The following is a 19,891-nucleotide window of genomic DNA, read 5'->3' on the forward strand; positions in this document are numbered from 1 at the left end:
TACCCTTCCTGTAACCATAGAGACCACCGTTGCCTGAAGAGAGGTTTTCTCCCAGACAGACATGGTGGTGTCAAGTGAGGATGCTGGATGTACGTGTGCACAAAAGCACACAGCTCAATTTATAGACCGCCCTCCTCAGCAGTCTTTGTAAAAGCTTCTTTCAGCTGGGGACATGTATTGTACCTTCGCACAGATGCAAAGAACAACAGGATGCGGATGCCAATCAAATTACACACTTGTCATAACAGGCTGCTTATACGAAGGAAGCTTTAATTTAAGTTTGACCATCTGCGGCATTAAGCATGGAGAATGCAGATTGCAGGCCAGTTTTGTTGTACAATGTATTCGGTATTGCTGTCTGGATCTTTTTCTTTCTCTCATCGGTGTCTTTACAGCTCGATTCATAAAGCAGTGTCCCTCCCGTGACCTGTCCAGGGAGTATAGATCAGTCTTCCTGCTCTCAGAGGGTCCATGTACTACATACTGTCCCTGATCACTGAGTCGAATTGGTAAATACCAACTGAGAGACATTCAGTTCCCTTTATTGAACATAGTCTCCTTCGTGCAGCCCGGCTCTGTAACTCCCTCCTCCAGCAGCCCAAGAGACTCATTCCTAATCACTGACTCATAAAAAAGAAATGCTTTTGACATTAACAGCCACCACATAACACAGGCAATAAGGCGAGCTTGAGACTGCAGAAGTGCAGCACGATTATTATTAAGATGGCACAGAGCAAGGGTATTAAAAATATGAAAACTGTGTTGGATGTAGAGTACAGTCTGAAGGTCTGAGAAATCTCCCTTTATCCTCATATCACCAATATGTACAACCATTTGTGTAAATAAGTCCAGTTATGACATGACATGCCTGCTTGTTTAGTAATACCATCAGCGTCAGTAACTTGTATTACATTGCGAACACTACTTTATAAGGAAGCCAAGTGGTGTGGCACACAGCGTATCTTCTAGTGCGTGTGCTTTTTCAGACTGCAGTTTTTGTACCAAACAAAGACAGATGAAACAACCAGAGTACATAGTCAAGAATATTTAAGTAGCAGAGCAAATTAAAATAACATCTCTTTGGCAGAAACAAGGAAAGCACTTTTGGCTGGACATAAAAATAATACTGGCAAATGTTCTGGTACTAAACATGAACACTTCATACAGGCAGCCACTGTATTCACTGTACAGCAGCTAGGATTGAGTTAAACTGACTTTAGATTGTAGATTGTAGCTTGTAGCTAGATGCTAGCATCAAAAGCTGACTTTAAGAGTTGTACCAGGCATTGAACCCTGCCTACCAGCTTTCCTGGTATGTCCCCCACCCCATTTTAAGAAGGTACTACTAAACGTATAGGCCTATTAGATATGTCCTTCAACTTCCTCCAAATAATCTGTGGACCCTTCAACTTTTTTCTGTTAGATTCCACATGCAGGTGTAAAACTCACAAGCCCAGTGTTGAATTCTGATTTATGAATTCTGCTTCAATAAATATGTGCAACTTCCTCTCAGATCAATAATGTAACAGATGTGTTGAAAATCAACAGGCAAGTTATATAAAAAGCAACAAGGCATAAACATGAGAGAAGAAAGCAAAGTGCAAGTAAAGATTAGAGGTTAGCACATAACATGTCCTATGCTTCTGACTGGTTGTACAACCCTTCATTGAACATAATCAGTCAAATGTTATTTTCACAAATGCACAGTGAGGTCTGATGAACAGTCATTGTCTGTCACATGAAGCCCTCGCTGATAAGATATGTAGCTCTTGCTCATATAACAGCAACAGCGAGTACCAGTGTCACTACTTGAAATCATTGTGTTCCAGAAAGATTTTCTCTGTGCAGAACAGAGATTTAATGTCACTGTGTTTGCCACAGAAGACTAACGTCCTCCCAGATCTCCAGCATGAGTTTCAGGTCAAGTCATGGTTAACGGATAATGTGCAGGTATCTGAGGTCAGGATATAGGAGATTGGCTAGCAGGGCCAGCAGTCGGGGTCCATCTCTGAGACAGTGTCCTGGGTAGCGGATGAATTGGACAGCTTTATTCACAGAGTCCTCTAGCTCAGCGTATTGCTTATTACCGGGCATGGCCTCCAACATCCCCAACGTCTGCATCGACAGAAAACACAACAAGATATTTTTGGGAGATAATTGCAGACTAGAAAATGAAAACACTGTATTTGCAGTTTGTGTTGCATACTTGCTGTGCTTTGGCAGAGAGCTGCAAGTCACTGGTGGGTTGCAGTCGAAGCTCGGACTCTGATGACACCTGGACTGACAGGAATGCTGCCAGACTGCGTACCACCACCCTGAATCTGGGTGGTTTATCAACAATAATAAATTAATATTTCATACTATCTGGCCTACAAGTGTAAATAAAATGCATGTGAGCTTACCTGTTAGAAACAGGAGACCTTTTCCCCAGGCCTATAGCTCCTAACAGCCCAGAGTTCAGTCTTTCTTCTCCCAGCTGAAGCAGCCTGGTCTGCAACCTCAACAGACCCATCACAACTCCTGAAACTTCAGTCTGGCCTGACTGCGGCTGCAGCTGCTCCGCTGACAGATTCAGTGCTTTGTGCCACCAAAGAAACAGCTTGGCTTCATCACCAGGACCACTGGACACACAAAACACATCATAGCATGTATAATACACTTGCAAAGTACACATGCTGACATGCTAAATGGACCTTTAAAAGCCGTAAGAGGCAACCAAATGAGTGAATGAGGGGTCAAACCTGGGGAAGACCTGATTGGTCCATGTGTTAATTAGAGCCAGAGTCCTCCTCTCATTGGATGCTGTGTACTCAGTGTTAAGGCGCTGCAGGATGAAGGCATAGAGCGTCAGGAAGCTGCCACCTGATTGGCTCTCAGAGAGGAAGTCATCCACTGTGAGCTCAGGCACCTGAAGCGATACCAACACAGGACCCCAACCTACAGACTCCTCCTCAGCTGAAATGAAAACACAGACAGTGGAAAAACACATGTGAATCCTTGATATCGCATTAAACTATCTTTACTAAAGAGAGAGAGATTTAGAGAGAGAGAACACAATCCTCTTGCTGTAACAGTAAGTCATAAACTGTACAGGTTGACAACTTTCCTAAACAAAAAAGTAGTTCCTCAGTAATCCTCAGTTAACTAAAATGGGTACCAAAAAACTCCAAACTGTTAACTTTGGTTACCATGATTGAAGTACGCTGTAATGCATGCCTCCATGATACGCGTCATGTGTCGTACTGATGCAAGACAGCGGGAGCACGCCGTGAGAAGAGGCAGGATAGGAAAGCCTCTCCCCTTCCTGTCCAGCCAGGTAATGACATGGGCAGCGAGTGCCTCGCCTGTTGAGACGCCAACTCCATTCAGCAAAGCCAGAGCGTCGCTGAACAGACTGCAGAACGCCATGTGCCTCTGTTCCAAACCCGTCTCTGTGGAGGAAAAAAACAGGAAGTGGTACAGTGGAGGTGATAAAAGAATTTGTTTCTGTTGGTTGATAATGTTGTTGAGGACGACTGTGAAGACTCACCTGGTGGGTTGAACATGACAACGCTCTCCAGAAGTGACTCCATCTGAGCCTCCAGGCTGCTGAGATTGATGCTGCCTCCTTGTTCCAGAGTGACCAGAGACTGCACACACCAGCACACGTACACTCCAGCCTTCAGCGTCTCCTCCTGACAGATGGAAAGTAACAGAGATTATACATTTTTGTTTGGGTCAGTGCTAAACAAAAATAGATATCTGAATAAATACATACATTTCTCAAATATATCTTACACATTATAAGACACAATGTATGCTGAGAATTATTACAATTTATAAATTATTATCGGGTTAGATGCAGTTTCTTTCTTTCAAAAAGAGATTATTTAGCTGACTCTTGAAGTACAACGCGTCAACTTTACCAAACAAACACATAAATACGTTTCTGATATCTACAATAACGTTATTGTTTTTTGTTGGTATGAATGTATCCAACTTCGACAGCTTTTCATGAATATTTTATGCAATAATTAGTAGTGCCCACTGTATGTCTGACAGCAAGGCTATTTTTAGGAATTAAATTGGTCAAATTAAATTGAAAAGGCAATGCTGGATCTTAGAATAGTCCTGTGTACAGTATGGCCTGGTAGTGTACTGCCAAAATCTGACCGCTTTGGAACATTATCAAGTGGTATAAAACTGCCTTCTGCTGCTCTACATCAACAGCAACTATAAGGATTTAAGTGTTACATTTATGTAATTTGGCTGAATGATACAGAGCTGGCACAGAATAGTGAATTGTTTGAGATAAATTTAAAGCGGCTGTTCCAAGCCTCCCACTTTTACACAAGACATACCTGCCTTGGGCATTTCTATAGTCTCCAACATTAGGGCTCCTCTGTATAATATTGCTCTACTGGTTCACCCATTCACTGTATACATTTACTGTGAGGAAATAGCAGCTTTATGTGGCTAAAGATTTTTTTTATTAATTTATTTATGGAGTTATGAATGAATGTTGTGTCCAATTTAGGAAGATATGTCTGATGTACTGTATTCATATTAAATCATCAGTGGGTGTGTTCTGTGATAAATTTCATGGCATAAAACATTGACTGGGCCAACACCTGTTACATATAGATCTAAAGTTTGGGAGATTAAACCAACATTAATGTAATGTAGCTATAACTCGAATAATAGGCATCATTCTAGATGCTTTAATAAATCTGGGATTTAACTTGTAAAACAAACAGCACTGTGTTGTCTAACCCTGTGTGGAACTTCATTAGGGCGGGGATGAAGGCCAGCAGCACTACGCAGTGATTTCAGCAGCAGCTGAGGGGCAGAATCTGCACTGAGCAGCAAGGAGGGAGGGTAGTGGGTGCTGACATATCCCAGAATGCCCTGGTATGAGGACAGGTCCAGTTGGTGCCAGGGCAGGGAGGTTGACTGGACCAATAGACTGAGTAGAGGGGAGTCCTGGGGGTTGAGGAGGGGAAAAATGAAGAATGAATGAAGTAGAAGGAAGAAGTCTGACCCTGATGTGAAACCAAAATATTCCAGACCTACCTGTTGGCTCAGGAGCTGTTCCTCCTTTGCAAGAAAAACAAGCATGTATAGCAGATAGACTAACATGGTGTGTGACTCCTTCTGAGTACCCGTGTCCGGTAGAGTTGGATATGTTGTAGAGGTGGGCGGCGTTTGTAAGTGGTCACTTAGGACACTGACCCAGTTAACTTCACATAACACCTCTCCGAGAAAGAGGAAGCAGCTCTTGGGACTTCCTCTCTCCACCTGCAGACACAACAAAAAACAACTTTGTTAACAGAACTGCAAAAGATCAACTGACTATATTTTATATTTACAAGTTTACCAATTGTATGTTTAACTCCTACTTAATGTTTAGCTGCACATTAATGGCAAAATTTATATTCCAGTTATCTTGAATGTAATCAGAACATCCCAGCTATAAGTTATTGGATAAAATAAACCCTTTTTTGCTTGAATAATGAAAATAGCAGCTTGCCATTACCTCCTCCTGCTTCTTCATTCATGGATTAAAAAAAAGATTATCAACCTTTGGGATTTGATTTATTGACTTTATATATCCTAAACTGTGCACATTCTATAAAGTAGCCTCAATATTTCCATGTGGGTCTAGACTCTAGAGAGACAGGAGCTTGTTTCCAGGAACAGGGTGTCGAGACTGTAATTACAAGAAGTCAGGCTAATAATAGAAGGTAAGGGCAAAAGACCCAGGTCTCAAATGAGCAAACTCCCCTGTGTCATGCATGTCTAGTCTAGTGTGCAGTGTCAGGGGTTATGCGTCAAACGTTAGGGTGTCTCACATTAAAGAGCTGCTCCATTAGCTGAGTGTCAGGGTGCAGGTGTCTCCAGGGTAGGCTGCGGAGGTGTGTGTGGTACAGGTAGAGAAGGTACTCGGGTGTACGGGGAGAAGTGCAGCTCTCACAGTACTGCATCATACACAGCCACAGGGCACCTCTCTGGCCGGGCAGCAGACGATCTGCAACACACACAAAGTTATACATCAATACAATATTGTACTTCAACAGAGAGTAGCAGCAATACAGGACTGCTGGAAACCTACCTCTAAATTTGTGATGCAGTGTGTCAGTGAGTTGAGCGTACAGGCCAACCAGACATCCTGAGGCACTTGCATCTGTCTCCAGCCAGGGGTAACACTTGAGGGGACTGAGACAAAGAGACACTGATATTAACCTTCTGTCATGTGAGAGACTTTATGGTTGACTTATAACTCAGAAGTAAACATCTAATGTGTTCTTTTCTCTCTAAACAGTGTTGTGTTTTGGTTTGCTTTTTGTAATGTATAGTGTGCTTCAGAGACTTAAAAAAACTTCCCACAGTTGATTCAGTTATGTAATGCGACTACTACAACCAGAAGCATCTGTTATCCACCTGCAAATGGATCAAAGGTTACATCTGAAAAGAATCAGGCTTGTGGAATGTGAATATTTTGGATCTGATGCCCTCTCTGGAGTCTGTTTCACATCTGACTCTAAAACCAATGACTGCTAGAGAGCTGAGGGTACGCCATGCTCACCCGCTATCATCGGTGTCCAGAGGAAAGATCCAAGGCTTAAATAACTTCACAATCTTACTGTGCAGGTCGTGCAGAGCTGTGAGAGAAGATACATTTCCTGTTTATAACAACAGGTATTATCGAAGTATATGCACAAATCAGCTGATTTGTATTAATGATCCATGAGTGTGCTGATATCTGGCAGTTACCTTTCATTATTTTGCTGCTGCCCACTGACTCTCTGGCACAGCTGCTGAACTGTACGTTGATTAGACACCCAATCAAATGGTCCCAGAACGAAACAACCTCACTGATGTAGGGAGTCCAGGCTGAATAGAGGCCGAAGCTGCGGAGGTCTGCTTTACTGAGGCGACTACGTAGGAAGTAATCACTCAGCCAATCAACTGTCTCATCCACCTGTTAGCAACCAATTAAAATCAGCAAGGTTGGATTATTAATAAATGTTAACAATTTAATGAGACAGATAGAACGACACGTTCTATTAGCATTAGTTACCTGCTGAGGGGAGAGGCTGATGGGAGATCTGTATGGAGAAGCTGGGGGTCCAACAGTGCGGCCGGAGACATCAGTGGTGGCTTGCTCAGCTTTACTTCTGCTACTGCGGGATGGAGGTAAGCAGCCCAGCACTCGCAGAGTAACCTTCCAGCACTCTGGACTCAGTAACTGGTTTGAGGAGCCTGATGAAGTTTAGAAATGCCTTTGTTTGTTAAAGAAGTTGCAAATCAAGCACTTAAATTCAAGAAAAATATTATAGCAGATCTTTTGGTAAGTGATTTAGCATATCTGCCTTCATTTGGAATAATTTTATCTCATCAGGTTGTTAACAATAAACCCCAATTCTGTCTTGATAAAATAAACACACTAAGGCTATACCCTACACAATTTTTCAACTCACATCTGGTGCTGTGCACTGATGATTCAGCCAACTTTAGTTTTGTTAATTACTTAATTGTATCTTATGTTGGTGGGAAGATGAGTAGGAGGCATTCTTTCAGAAGGATGAATGTGTTTTGATGAATCACAAGAACACTTTTTGAAGCAGTCCTTGCTCCTAAGTGAATTACCAGGCAAAATGTCCCATGAAAATGATGATTCATGATGATTTTAGAGTTAATAATAATTTGAATCATCATATTCATATATTCATATTGGGCAGGCTTTGTACACAGACACACACACGCACTTACTGGTCATAAGCAGACGAAGGCAGTCACTGTAGTGATCAGGGAAATGGTGGCGTAAAAGCCAGGTCCAGTGTTTGGTGAAGAGGTGAAAAGGTGTCAGAAGTTCAGGCTCAGGGTCTCGGCCGCAGACACAGAGAGCTCCGTGGACCAGCTCCAGCAAACGGGTTCTCTCCGAAAACACAGGATGGGCTTCATTCAGCCACTGGGACAAATCAAACTACACAGGGAGAGACAGAAGTGGGTATAACTGGACTGGTGTATATCACATTTCTTCAGTAGGCTGCATTTGTGTCTAAGCTAACCTTTGTGAGCAGCATGAAAATGACATCAGCGCTATCGAGGTGTAAGGATGTCACCACATCTTGGTAGAGAAAGACGAGCTTATTGGGCGCTGCGTTGGGAGTGAAGAAGGGGGAAATGAGTGGGCAAAGACGCCTCTGCTCCAGGATGGTCTTCAAGACACGCCCACATTCCTCTGCATTGCCCTGGATAAACACCTAGACACAAAACAAGAAAGGTCATTGCCAGTCTATAAATTTAAGAAGTCTACAGTATGTGTAATAAGAGAGTTAACCTGGCCCTCTTTCTAATCAATTATGTCTAATTGGTCACAGCTGTGTCCTGTTTAAACCCAGTGTTTGTGATTCAGGTTAAAAGAGGTGAGGGACATAACACATAACACTTTCTGTGTGTGTGTATGTTTGTGCGCACCTGTCCCAGAATCTCCACACATGAGGAGAGGTACTGGCGTGTTGGGGGATGACGCAGAGTGTCTTCGCACACATAGGAGACCACCTGATAGAAGGCAGACACGCCAACATGCTGGACGGCTGGTAATTTCTGAGCCTTATACATATTCACCAGAGCCCTGCGCACATAAAAACAATCCATGCATTAGTCAAAACATTTAATCATTCTACATCCTCCCACATGTGTTTGCACTTATACTTATTGTGACGTGAATCCTATTTTTATTTTCGGTAACGCAATGTGTTTATACTGACGTGATGAAGTTCTCAGTGTGAACAGCAGCCTGGGCCAGGCTTTGAGGTGGAGGAGCCATGGAGTCGGTTTGAAGCTTCTTGATGTCCCTGCGCAGCGACGTTATCTGAGTCTGCACTGCCTCCTGTCTCTGGACATGCTCACACTACACGGTTACAAAGACAAACACATGATTGGATCATGGGAAAACAATTCTAAAATGTATGACAATGTGGCTGGTATGCGGTTTTTGGTGGTCGTACTGTGACAGTGATGTTTGCGGGTCCTTGGCACGGCTGCCCTCCCTTCCCTTTACACTCCAGGGCCATGGTGACCTGCTCTGGTTGGTTCTTATAAAGTAGAGGAAGGCTCTCCAGCAGCTCCTGCTCCATCGCCACCTGCTGGGCTTCACGGGACACTGCAATCCTGACAACAAGATGAACAAGTATTTTGTAATCAGTGCGTAGCTTTCAGTATGTTTTGATGTGCTTGTTTGTGTGAGTACAAACAAGTGTACAAGTGCATTTCTGTGTATACATATGTACACTGTGTATTTAGGAGGATCTATTGGCAGAAATTTTATAAAATATTCACAAGTATATTTTCATTAGTCTATAGTCTATGCTGCAGGTTGCCTTCCATGGAGTCATGTTGAACTACCATGTTTCTACAGTAGCCCAGATTGGACAAATCAAACACTGGCTGTGGATAGGGCTGTTTGCTTTTTTCGCCACCATAGTTTCTCCTTCACGCTTGGAAAGGGAGTTGTGAAACCAGGGAGTTGCTTTTTGTAACTATACCGCTAGATGCCACTAAATCCTACGCACTGTTTTTTTTAAACTTCTGTATGAACTCCATGTACCTGGCCTGGTCCTGCAGGATGCTGAGGTCCTGCTTCACCAGTTCGGCGGCAGCTTTAGAGTCAGTGAGGCAGGCGGTGGGAACTTCAGCTACTGGAGCCCTCTGCTGCAGCAGCTCTGGAGGTGGACAGGGAACTGGATGCTTCTGCAGGTTGGACAGGATACGCTCCCTTGCTGCACACAGAGACACACAAAGCACAACATTAAACTACAGGAAAAAAACAAACAGAAATGGTGGAGGGCATGTATATGAACTACTGTTTACTGTCCTTGTTGAATTCAAACCTGTTCACTTTTACATTTACAGCTGCATGTCTGTTGAAGTTATTCCTTTAAAATCTACAGAATTGATTTTGGGTCAGTACCATTGTTGACGCTGGTGTAGTCAGTGAAGCTGGGGTTTTGGGCCTGCAAGAAAACTGGCTCACTCTGCACTTTTTCCCACAGAGACAGAACCTCTCTCTCATCATATTGCAGACGTTCCTGGTCCACATACTCTAGCCAAAGTTCCTACAGCAAAACACAACAACACAAATTCAAATGTATGAGCTTTATAATGCCAGATTTGACTAACCTATTAAACCACTGTAAACACATGAGGCCAAACCCACCTGCTGCCGCTGCATGACTTGTGCCAGTCTGTGTGGTTCATACTCGGGAGGAAGAGAAGGAAGGTATACCTCCTGCTTCTGCAGAGTCTCATCATCAAACCACACAGCAAATACACCAAACAACCTGTAGGCAACCAATCATCTGTAATATTAGAGCCTGTTAACACACTAAAGGCTGCTACTACCTGCTAAAGAGGAAGGAATGAGCGTATATTTTGAGCATATGTTTAAGTGTATTAAGCATCAGTGACCTACCTGACCAGCTCTGAGTGTAGCTGAGGAGAGGTGAGGTAACGGGGACGGGGATTGTCTGGGCTTTCGTCGCCCTGGCTGTCTGATGAAGGCGTGTGTGGTGGGGGCACCCTTAGGGCCTGGCTAGCAGCATGATGGAAGTCAGACACCTCCTGTATTCTCTGTCTCAGGTCTCTGAGTAAGGTGGCCTGAGAAGAGCCTTGGAAGTACCTTCGTCCAATACATCCCCCTGCAGCCAGCCTGGTGGACAACGAATACAAAAAGAGACATGGAGCCTTTAAATGAATTCTGACAATTTCCTGGTTTATCTGGCTATGGATAGTAGTGAGTGTGTGTGCATCGTACCCATAGTCAGGTCCTGGCTGTCTGAAGTAGAGCTGTAGGAACTTCTGCCACACCAGCGGAAGGAGCAGGTGGTCGGGAGGCGTGGCTAAGGCCTGACAGGCCCAGCGGTACACCTGCAGCCGCTGCAGGGATGGTGCTACCGGCAACTTCAGCCTCTGCTGCGCCTTCTGGCTCAGACAAAGACACACTATTAACACCATCTACATAGAGCACTTACCAACCAGACTAGTAAACACTGCTCACCACAATGCCACTGCTCTTTGACTTGGCAACATTTTGACCTCCACTACTATGTCCTGTATTGTGAAACATCTAGTGAATTGCGAAGAGATACTGATTGCTTACACTGCAAGTATAACAGTAATCCTGACATTTCAACCTCAACAAATGTATAATTTTTTGTGCGACTGTATACCTTTAAGGCTTGTTCTGGGGAAATGTTGGGCTCTGACAGGAGTTCATTTTCAACACAGCGTCTCAGCTGAGAATCATCCTCAAACACGCCCTCCATATTCAGCACCAGCCAGGCGAACCAAACCTACAAACACACAGACAACAACAAGTCTGTCAACGCTGAGAACTTTACTAATATAATCAAGATTACTTGCACATACTGTTGGTGCTTGGAGGACCCTTACCTCCGCACTCAGGGATTGGCCCTCTATGAACGAGGGTGTGGCATTTCCAGCAATCCAGCCAACCAGAGAGGAGAGCAAACCCCGATCTCCATGGTAACCCAAGGCATTCTGCATGAGGTAAGAAAATGGAAAAATGTACACTGAGCTTGTTCAGCTCCTGATGGAAAGAAAATTGGCTTCAAAATATAGTCACTAATGATACCAGATCAGTTTTATCACAGTGTGAATGAACAACACTAAAATTTAAATCTTAATAGGTTAAATGTGACTGTTCAGTATCCCGCTCTACCAAGCTCTTGCTCTTACATTAAATGTTAATATAGTATTTGTCTTTATAATGTTACTCAAGGCAGCTTGCAGTGCTAAATTTAGCATCTGCACCTGTGAGACCTGTAAGATTTTCTAAATAATGCAAACCTCTAACACGAGTGAGTAAATACCTTATGTTGTTGGTACAGAAGTTTTTGCACACATTCCTCCTGATGGTGTGTGAATGCAGCACAGCAGATCTGATCCATGAGGAACAGGACCGTTTTGTCCCGGTACCACAGGTTCTGCTGAGTCAAAATCCCCACCCAAAACTCCAGCACTGCTGCAGCACCGACACGGCTGGGCTGAGAGCTCTCCACCACATGACTCTGGAAGATAAAACACACACACATTTATAAATGTCCTCTTTAGAGAAGATGTATGGGCTGAAACAACTTATAATCATTTCACAAGATGCTTTGGCCTAAAACTTTGAGCCATCTTTTCTGTATTTTTTTATCAACAACTTAACATATATTCCAGTATATGTATAAATCTCTTCACACAAAACACACAAAAATAAAATACAACAAACAAAATAGTCAAAATAAAACAAGAATAAATAAATAAAAGTAGGCTGATACACTTTAGTTTAACAATTAACAATTTTCTGTGATGGCTAAAGACCTGAAATACATTCTTTTGATAAAATCTTGCGACGAACCTGAATGACACTGTTCAGCAGTCGGACATTGTCTCCATAGGTGGTTCCTGTGAGTAGCGGTGCTACCCGGTGAGTGACCTGCTGTGTCACACCTTGAGGACACACGCTGTCGTACTGCAAGAACAACTGGATACAGCTTACAAACCTGGCATAAACAGAGGAGAGACAGTTTGAGATACAGTAGCTGCTATAATAAATATCTTTCTTTCTCCTCTTTCATAGGCTGCATGAGAAGGATGAATCTTTCTTACTGAGAGTTGTTGAGCAGGTAGAAGCTGAGAGGGTAGGTTGGGGGTAGGATGTTGTCCAGAAGATGCACAGCAGCTCTCAGGTGGCGAGATTGAATCAGACTCTTCAACAACCCGACTCCATCGGTGCAAAAGTGCTCCAGACTAAAAAAACACACAGAAAGAAAATCCACAGATTAACTTAATTTAAATTCTATGTATAAATCAACCATAAGTATTAGACATAGAGTGAATGAGTACACACCTATGTCCCACTGTTGTCATAGCGATGGACAGGTAGCATCCAATAGGGATGCCTGCTTTTACAGCCCTGATAACAGAGTGCATGCTAGGACTATGTGTAAGCTCTGGAGGAGGGTTGGAGGTCAAAGCAGGGACCGACCAGGCTCCATTAGGGTGCTGGGCATTGCCATGGAGCTTCAGCCTTAGCAACAGTTGCCATGCCCACTGACTAAAGGATGCTTCAGGAGATACACCCAAACGGAGGACACTGGCAAGGTAAGACACCTGAAGGGTGGAAGTAAGGAAGAGAAAAATGGGAAAACATACAAAGTAACGTTGGATGCAATGATGAAGCCTCTGTGGTTCAAAGTAAACGCCTGTGAGTAAAGAGCGGATGTGTCACCTGTTTCATTCCCTCGGATATGAGGCCACTGTACGGTTTGTCAGTAAGGTACTTCTGATAGGCTTCAGCCACCAGCAGGGCCACTTCACTGTGAAGAGATGAAGACAGGGCCAAGGAGCCATCCTGCAAGAGGAAACAGCTTTACCTACACACTCACAGTTGTACTGATTAGATCTGGACACACCATCTTAAAAGCATCAGTGACTACCTGTGTGTAACCCCAGTTCAGACCCTCCAGTATGACACAAGCCAGCCGGTTCTCCACAGCAGACAGAGGATGCTGGAGCAACCAGGCCCCGATCACACATATCTCCTCTGGCCGTGGCCGCCACAGACTCAGAGGCAGCTCTTTGCACAAGTACAGAGCCACCTAACACACACACACACACACACACACAGACAAAACAAAAGCTGATGAGTTCAAGATCTGTTGAATTAGATATTTTCCAATGACAGGCAGTTAAAACCTAAAAGCAACACCAACCATTCCTACAGTTTGTATGGTCTCTCTCAGTCTCTCCAGGAGCACAGAGATTATGTAGGGATGGACTGTTGCTATGGCAGCCAGCAGCTCCCTCCCCACTTTGGAGTAAGTTTCTCTGGTAGACACACTCACGTAAGACACCTGGAGCAACAATAAGAAGAAAGATGTCAAAGAACAAGGTATGTACTGTATGATTGAAACTTTATGTTTTCTCTATGTTACCCTTCTCTGTATTTTCATATTCTTTACCATAGGCATTCTATATGAAATACAGTCTAAATTACTCAACATCTTTATTTTATACATGCCTCTTCTAGTATTTTCCCTCCTGGACATACCTGGTAAATCAGCAGAGTTATGGTTGTGATGAATGCGGGGTCAGAGTGTTGAGTCTGTGTGGCCATGTGTGCTAGTGCGGTGAGGAGGGAGATCCCATCAGAGCTGTTCACTTCACACAGCCAGTGCTCAAACTTCTCCTGGTGCTCTGGATCTGTAGCAGACACATAAAACAAAATATGAAGCTGGCAACTGTCAACATCAGACTGAATGATACAACCCAGGTTTTTGAACCTGGTTTTAAATTCCCAATGTAATACCAAATGGCTTAGAAACTGTGTTTGAGAAAAGTTCAATTCAATAGATCTGGGGCAAGAAATTGTGTGTCAGATAAGAAATTTCAGTTTTCAATATGACGATGAAACTGTGGGGTCATATCTAAGCATTATGACAATATCTTTGCTGGTTACATTTCTGATATTAAGTGCAGGTCAAAGCGTATACTGGTACCTCTAAGAGCCTGAATGCAGGAGTGTGTGTCACTAGCAGTGCCGACAGTTTCCAGTCCGGCTGTCTCTGCACATTGCATAACATAAAGTACCCTCCACAGCATAGTGCTGGACAGAGTCCCATATGGCATCTCGGACATAAACAACCAAATGCCCAACCTGTAAGAGAGGACGACAGAAAATAAATGTAAAACCCTCAAAGTAAATAATTTCCAGTTAAAACAGAAACTTGAGGCCAATTCCTCACCTTTTGTTTCTGAGTACATGTAAAACAGCTCTGAGGAAGAGATGGTCGTATTCCAGCTGTAGTTTGTCCAAAGACAGAGAGTGTGAGCTAGATCCACCAGCAACAGTTAAACTCACATACTGGGCCCAGTGATCACTCACATAACACACTGTCATTCTGAGGAAAAAAAGAGAAGACAACATTATGAATATCTAATGTTATATATGGTATATATTTATAGTTTTAATGTGCTCTGACTGGTGCACTGACCGTATGATGTGTCCTATCCGTTTGACTAGCTGTCTGTATCGTGCCCTGTTGTACGTTTGTAGTCCAAGGGCGAGGATTTCGATGAGGGAGGAAGCAAAACCAAAAACACGCATCATCTTCTGACTGGAATGGGCCTGGGGTTCATAAACACCTGGAAGGAAATTGGCCTGTCAGTTCACATGGTGAGGGATATAAACCGACAGACAGACAGATGGACAGACAGACTCCTTTACCCTGCTTGGTCATTCCCAGCATGTATGAATAGAGCTGCTGGAACGGGAACTGGGTGAGGAGGGAGATCAGATCTTCCTCACAGAGCAACAGCCAGCTGCTCTCTGGGTCCTCATCCTAAACACAGAGAAGAAGTCATAACAGGCTCTCCTACTCTTTACAGTTTATTCAAGGCAAGATGCAAAGTGGAGGCTACTATTGTATTAAAAATGAAAATAAGTTATTATTAAAATATTATGTAATACTTAAATAACAGTATCTTAAAATGTTAGTTTTTCTAAATAATATTTTTCTAATAATAAGGTTCTCAAAACAAAGTGGTTCCTAAGCAACCCATTAGTACTGGCAGCAGACGTAGTTTTAAACCAGCAGACATGATATTTAAATGGTCATAGGTGTTCATTTGGCACCCTTTTTACAACAGCTTTGAATGTGACAAAGACGAGAACAATCATCATCTACAAACCTCAGTGACACATCACATTTTCTTGAGAGCATCATAGTCACGGAAGGAGAACTAAACAGATAATGTTTTTGCCGGGGAAAAATTCTTACTGGTCGCTTCTTATTCCATTACTTTTGGATAAAAAAGGGACATATGCACCCTGATGTATTTTATTGTTGAGTGATTATGTATGAAAATAAATTAAAAATAAATTTTACTCAACAAAGGTGGTTCTGTTTTAATAATCGTACAGGTTTAATAGATGATAAGACCCATAGGTCAGGGAGTCAAAACGCCCAATATATTAACTTTGCCCACATCATTTGTGCTGTGGAAGTTTGGCTTCTTTTATCAAAATGCACCCTACACATACCTCCTCTCCCCCTTCATCCACTAGTGTCCAGTTGCCAGACTCGGGTCCAGAAGCTGCTGAGCTCTGGGTCTCACATGGCTTCAGATGTCCCAGAAACTCTGCACGGTGCCTGAGTCAAAACACAGAGACCACTGCTAGTTAGACCCTGAAAGGACCTGGATTCTCATGGAAACCCACAGACATAAAGCTAGAGTCTGTAGTTCACAGTCAGTGGGTAAGGAAAGGGGCTCCTATATTTACCTGGCAGGTGACATTAGGATGGCCAGCGCTTGCATAAAGTGCTGCACTCCACAGGTGTTCCCCCAAACTTGGATCTGAAGCAGAAATTGGGAAGAAAACTCAGGTACAAGGTAAACATTGACCTGACAACAATAAATTAAAGACTGTGTCCCCAACTAACCTGAAGGAAGGGTGCAGCCCACTTGCCAACCCCGGCAGGACAGCACAGAAGATGGCACAATAGGTACAGGTGTTCCCCTGACCCTCCAACACGCAGCAGGACAGCCACCTGGAGAGTGGACCAGAACCATGTGAGGAAACAAAACAACAAAATACCTCAACCAGTAGAGTAAGAAGTGGTACAGTGTTTGTGTGTGTATACCAATCTGTCCAGCCAGTAATGGATGTCTGTCTGGAACTGTGTGTCATCCAGGACTCTGCGTGTGAAGCTAAATAAGACGCTGATGGCCTCTTTCAAGGGTTGAAGAGAACAAGGCTGTGTTTGGCTGCCAGAACAATCTAATAACAAAAAAACAAACACAAATCTCATACAGGTTATGTACTTAATATTAGTATTATGCACGAGAGGCTTGTTTGTAAAAGGCATGTTATGGCTACTTCAAGTCCAGTAGAATTTATATGTCTCTCACCTTTTAGTAGACGATACAAGTATGATTCCACCTGGAGGCGTGACAGCAGAGCAGTGTACGCATGTAGCGCCACCTTCTGATGGAGCAGCTCACTGCGAGCTTCAAACAGTCTCCTCAGCTCAGCCAGCACGCTCTGACTGAACTCTGCCTGCTGGAAGCGGTGGTAACCACACACCTTAGACTGATCTGCACACACACCCTGTAAGGAAGAAATTATATTTGAAATGTCATTACAGTTTATATACAGTTTCTCTACACACTATATTTCTACGTTTTGTTTTAACTACCACACCTGAAGTGTAAGCTGCTCATCTCGGAAGCTCCAGAGACGATTCTGTGTGCTCTTGCAGTCAGAAGACTGTGTGTGTAGCTGTGTGTGTGACTGGGTCAGCTGTCTACGACAGCGCCAGTAGTTCTGCAGCAGTTCGGTAAGTTCATGGTTCTCCTGCCGGGCTAAAGCACAGAACTGGGCTGCACACACTTCAACACCCTCTAACCAGGCTCGCAAACCTCCGCCTGGCTCCCAGACACTCAGCTGCTCCAGTGTGAATGGCTACAGAAGAAAAACATTAGGGGAGAGACATTATCTCTTAAGTTGATGCATGTTTATATGTAAGGACACAATGAATGTAGTCAATTAATAACTTTGTTATCATATGGGTTTGGGCAATATTTGCAAAATCAAATATCATACTCTCTTATATATACTAACATAATGTTTTTTTTAGAAAGAAAATCACAAATAATGTGGATACCATAACCAAACAGGTAGAGGCAGTATTTGTTTACTCAGCTAAAACAGTCTAATAAGCTACAGCCAATTTGAAACAGAAAAACATAGATTCAGCCTACATCACCACAATACAATAAGCAAAACCATACAACAGTTAGAAATGGTGAATTAATGTGCAGTTGCGTTAGAAAAATGACTTCTGAGTGCTATTTTGCTACTACCAATGCAGTCAAATTGTAAAGCACAGACTTTTAAATGTTATTGTTTCAGGGAAGAGATATGTATGGATTTTCAATATCGTGGTACTTGACTACAAACAAAATGTATGTATAATTAACACTGTAATTTCCATTTTCCATTTCAAAGAACGCACAACTGTACATCACATTCTTGGTTGAGATTACCTGGATTTCTGGAGCTGTCTTGGGTAATTCTGGGTAAAGTTTACTCATGGAAAGTTCAGCTACAGACTCCAGAGGCTGTAAATTTGGAGGGGAAGACTCCTGCTCAGGAAGTGCCAAGACTGCAGGTCCCTTTTCCCGATTTTTCACAGCTTCCTCACAGAGCTGTATCACGGGGCCCTCCTCCAGGGTTGGGAGAGCGGGGTACAGCGCAGGGGCACTCGGGGCGTTTGGGATCTGAAACTGAGTTGAAATACAAGGCTGATTCCAGGTCTGTGAGTCTTTTTCCATGTCAGCGGTCTGTGCTGCAACTTTAAGCTCAGCCCCCTGAGCTGCCACTCCGCCATCCTCCTCTTTTGACTCTGCCAGATGCACTGTACCCTGCGACGCCACAGTTGCCTGTAAAGTCTTAGTTGACACTAATGTGGAAGAAGTATGTGATGAGGAGGTCGGCTGTTTCTCAGAGGGAAGATCTGATGGCTGTGCTGTGGTCTCAGGGGGCTGAACAGGGTCCTGCTGCTCCTCCTCTGGCTCCTGATACGGGAGACTGAGGGGGATGTCAGTGAAGTCGGAGGCAGGGGCTTCATCACAGACAGCTGAGGGAGCTGTGGTTCTTTTATCTTCATCTGCCTGCTTCTGCTTCCTCGCCAGCTGGGGAAAAAAAAACATGCAACAAAAAATGAATTATCCTTGGTTAACAACTCAGCCTGTGTCGCAGTTTTCCACATGTGACAGAAGAGCAGACATTATGTTGGGTTGAATACTCTAAACTGTCCAAAGTTAAAGTGAGAATGAGTGTGTTTGTCCTGTCCCAAGACCAGTACTGGCTGGATTGCACCTTCAACCTGGGACCACAAAAAGGAAAAGCACTTTGTTTAATCACCTGAGATTTCCCGCTGGTTTTTCCTTTGGTCTTCTTTGGTCTTACAGCCTCCATCTTCAGTGTCTGCTCACACACCACTGCTCAGCTGAAAACAAACAGTCTTCATGCGTAAAGTAACGTTAAATACGGCAAATAAACAGCAACCACTAGCTGGGAGAGCCAGCGAGGTGTAGCCTGTGATAAGCAGCTAACCAGTGGCTGGCTGTGGCTGTCCAGATAAACACTCACTGGTTGTAAACAAAACACTCTCGTGTGGCCGGTTGAGAAAAGTTGCAGGAGGAGGATAGCGAGCCAACAACTAACATGTCTCTTAGCATTGACACACTACCCAGAGGATACATTTTTAAAAAAAATAATAAAAAGTCTCTGCTGATGAAACTGAGCTCACCAGCCACATAACAGAAGACGCTCTGCCATAGCTAAGCTAAGCTAAGCTAACGCGTAGCTTTTGGCTATTTACGCTGTCTTTCTCCTTTAGTGTTTTATTCACCAGCGTTTAAAGCTGCTCTGTATTGTTGCTCGGGTTACTAACATAGGATTTCAACACGTCGAAGCAAGTGACAAGCGGTGGAGGGTGGAGGGTGGAGGGTGGCAGCCCACCGTCCGCTGGTCAGCTGTCATTTGTTTTGTTTGTTCCAGGAACTCAGCGATCACAATCTTTGACCACGTGACTACTCCACCTCTCTACGGAAAGCCAGAGAGCCCAAACTGTGTCATAAGCGCACACATGCACAACAACATGTCACACTTAATGTAGTTGGTTGAGCTTTATTCATTTAGGAAGTCTCCCTGAGGTCTCTAATGTAAGAGAAACGTGAGAACAAATTATAGACTAGACACACTAAAAAATGATCACTATTATAATTTTAGTACAAAAACAAGTACAACTTTAAAGTCCCTGTGTCCCTG

General features: G+C 43.5%; 1 protein-coding gene across 2 annotated transcripts; it reads right to left on the minus strand.

The window, feature by feature from the left end:
- Positions 1–687: 687 nt before the first annotated feature.
- epg5 (ectopic P-granules autophagy protein 5 homolog (C. elegans)) lies at positions 688–19,627 on the minus strand. 2 transcript variants are annotated; one of them, XM_051422215.1, is made up of 46 exons: positions 19,515–19,627; positions 18,983–19,067; positions 18,103–18,750; positions 17,258–17,518; positions 16,966–17,164; positions 16,698–16,834; positions 16,497–16,604; positions 16,337–16,410; positions 16,097–16,205; positions 15,281–15,395; positions 15,048–15,198; positions 14,799–14,954; positions 14,553–14,710; positions 14,105–14,256; positions 13,767–13,907; positions 13,491–13,652; positions 13,283–13,405; positions 12,902–13,164; positions 12,661–12,801; positions 12,410–12,554; positions 11,877–12,074; positions 11,437–11,544; positions 11,214–11,336; positions 10,799–10,965; positions 10,457–10,693; positions 10,202–10,325; positions 9,956–10,100; positions 9,593–9,764; positions 8,994–9,156; positions 8,754–8,896; positions 8,461–8,617; positions 8,052–8,246; positions 7,753–7,966; positions 7,061–7,242; positions 6,754–6,961; positions 6,566–6,641; positions 6,092–6,195; positions 5,832–6,007; positions 5,053–5,277; positions 4,753–4,962; positions 3,530–3,674; positions 3,189–3,431; positions 2,742–2,955; positions 2,403–2,621; positions 2,207–2,321; positions 688–2,115 (listed from the first exon to the last, which is right to left on the minus strand). In XM_051422215.1, the coding sequence occupies exons 2-46, from the start codon at positions 19,034–19,036 to the stop codon at positions 1,933–1,935; spliced, it is 7,743 nt and encodes a 2,580-aa protein (XP_051278175.1). In that variant the 5' UTR covers positions 19,037–19,067; positions 19,515–19,627; the 3' UTR covers positions 688–1,932. The 2 variants fall into 2 exon arrangements, with proteins under 2 accessions (XP_051278175.1, XP_051278174.1); XM_051422214.1 differs by having other exon boundaries at positions 19,211–19,627.
- Positions 19,628–19,891: the final 264 nt, after the last annotated feature.

This window comes from Dicentrarchus labrax, unplaced genomic scaffold (genome assembly GCF_905237075.1).
Source record: "Dicentrarchus labrax unplaced genomic scaffold, dlabrax2021, whole genome shotgun sequence".
Taxonomy (NCBI): Eukaryota; Metazoa; Chordata; class Actinopteri; family Moronidae; genus Dicentrarchus; species Dicentrarchus labrax.

Excerpts from the sequence above, each read along its gene's own strand:
- epg5 (XM_051422215.1), bottom strand. The coding sequence starts at position 19,036 with ATGGAGGCTGTAAGACCAAAGAAGACCAAAGGAAAAACCAGCGGGAAA. Across the intron at positions 9,157-9,592 it reads ATCCTGCAGGACCAGGCCAG|GATTGCAGTGTCCCGTGAAG; the intron begins GTACATGGAGTT and ends TCTTGTTGTCAG. Across the intron at positions 2,622-2,741 it reads ACCAATCAGGTCTTCCCCAG|TGGTCCTGGTGATGAAGCCA; the intron begins GTTTGACCCCTC and ends TTGTGTGTCCAG.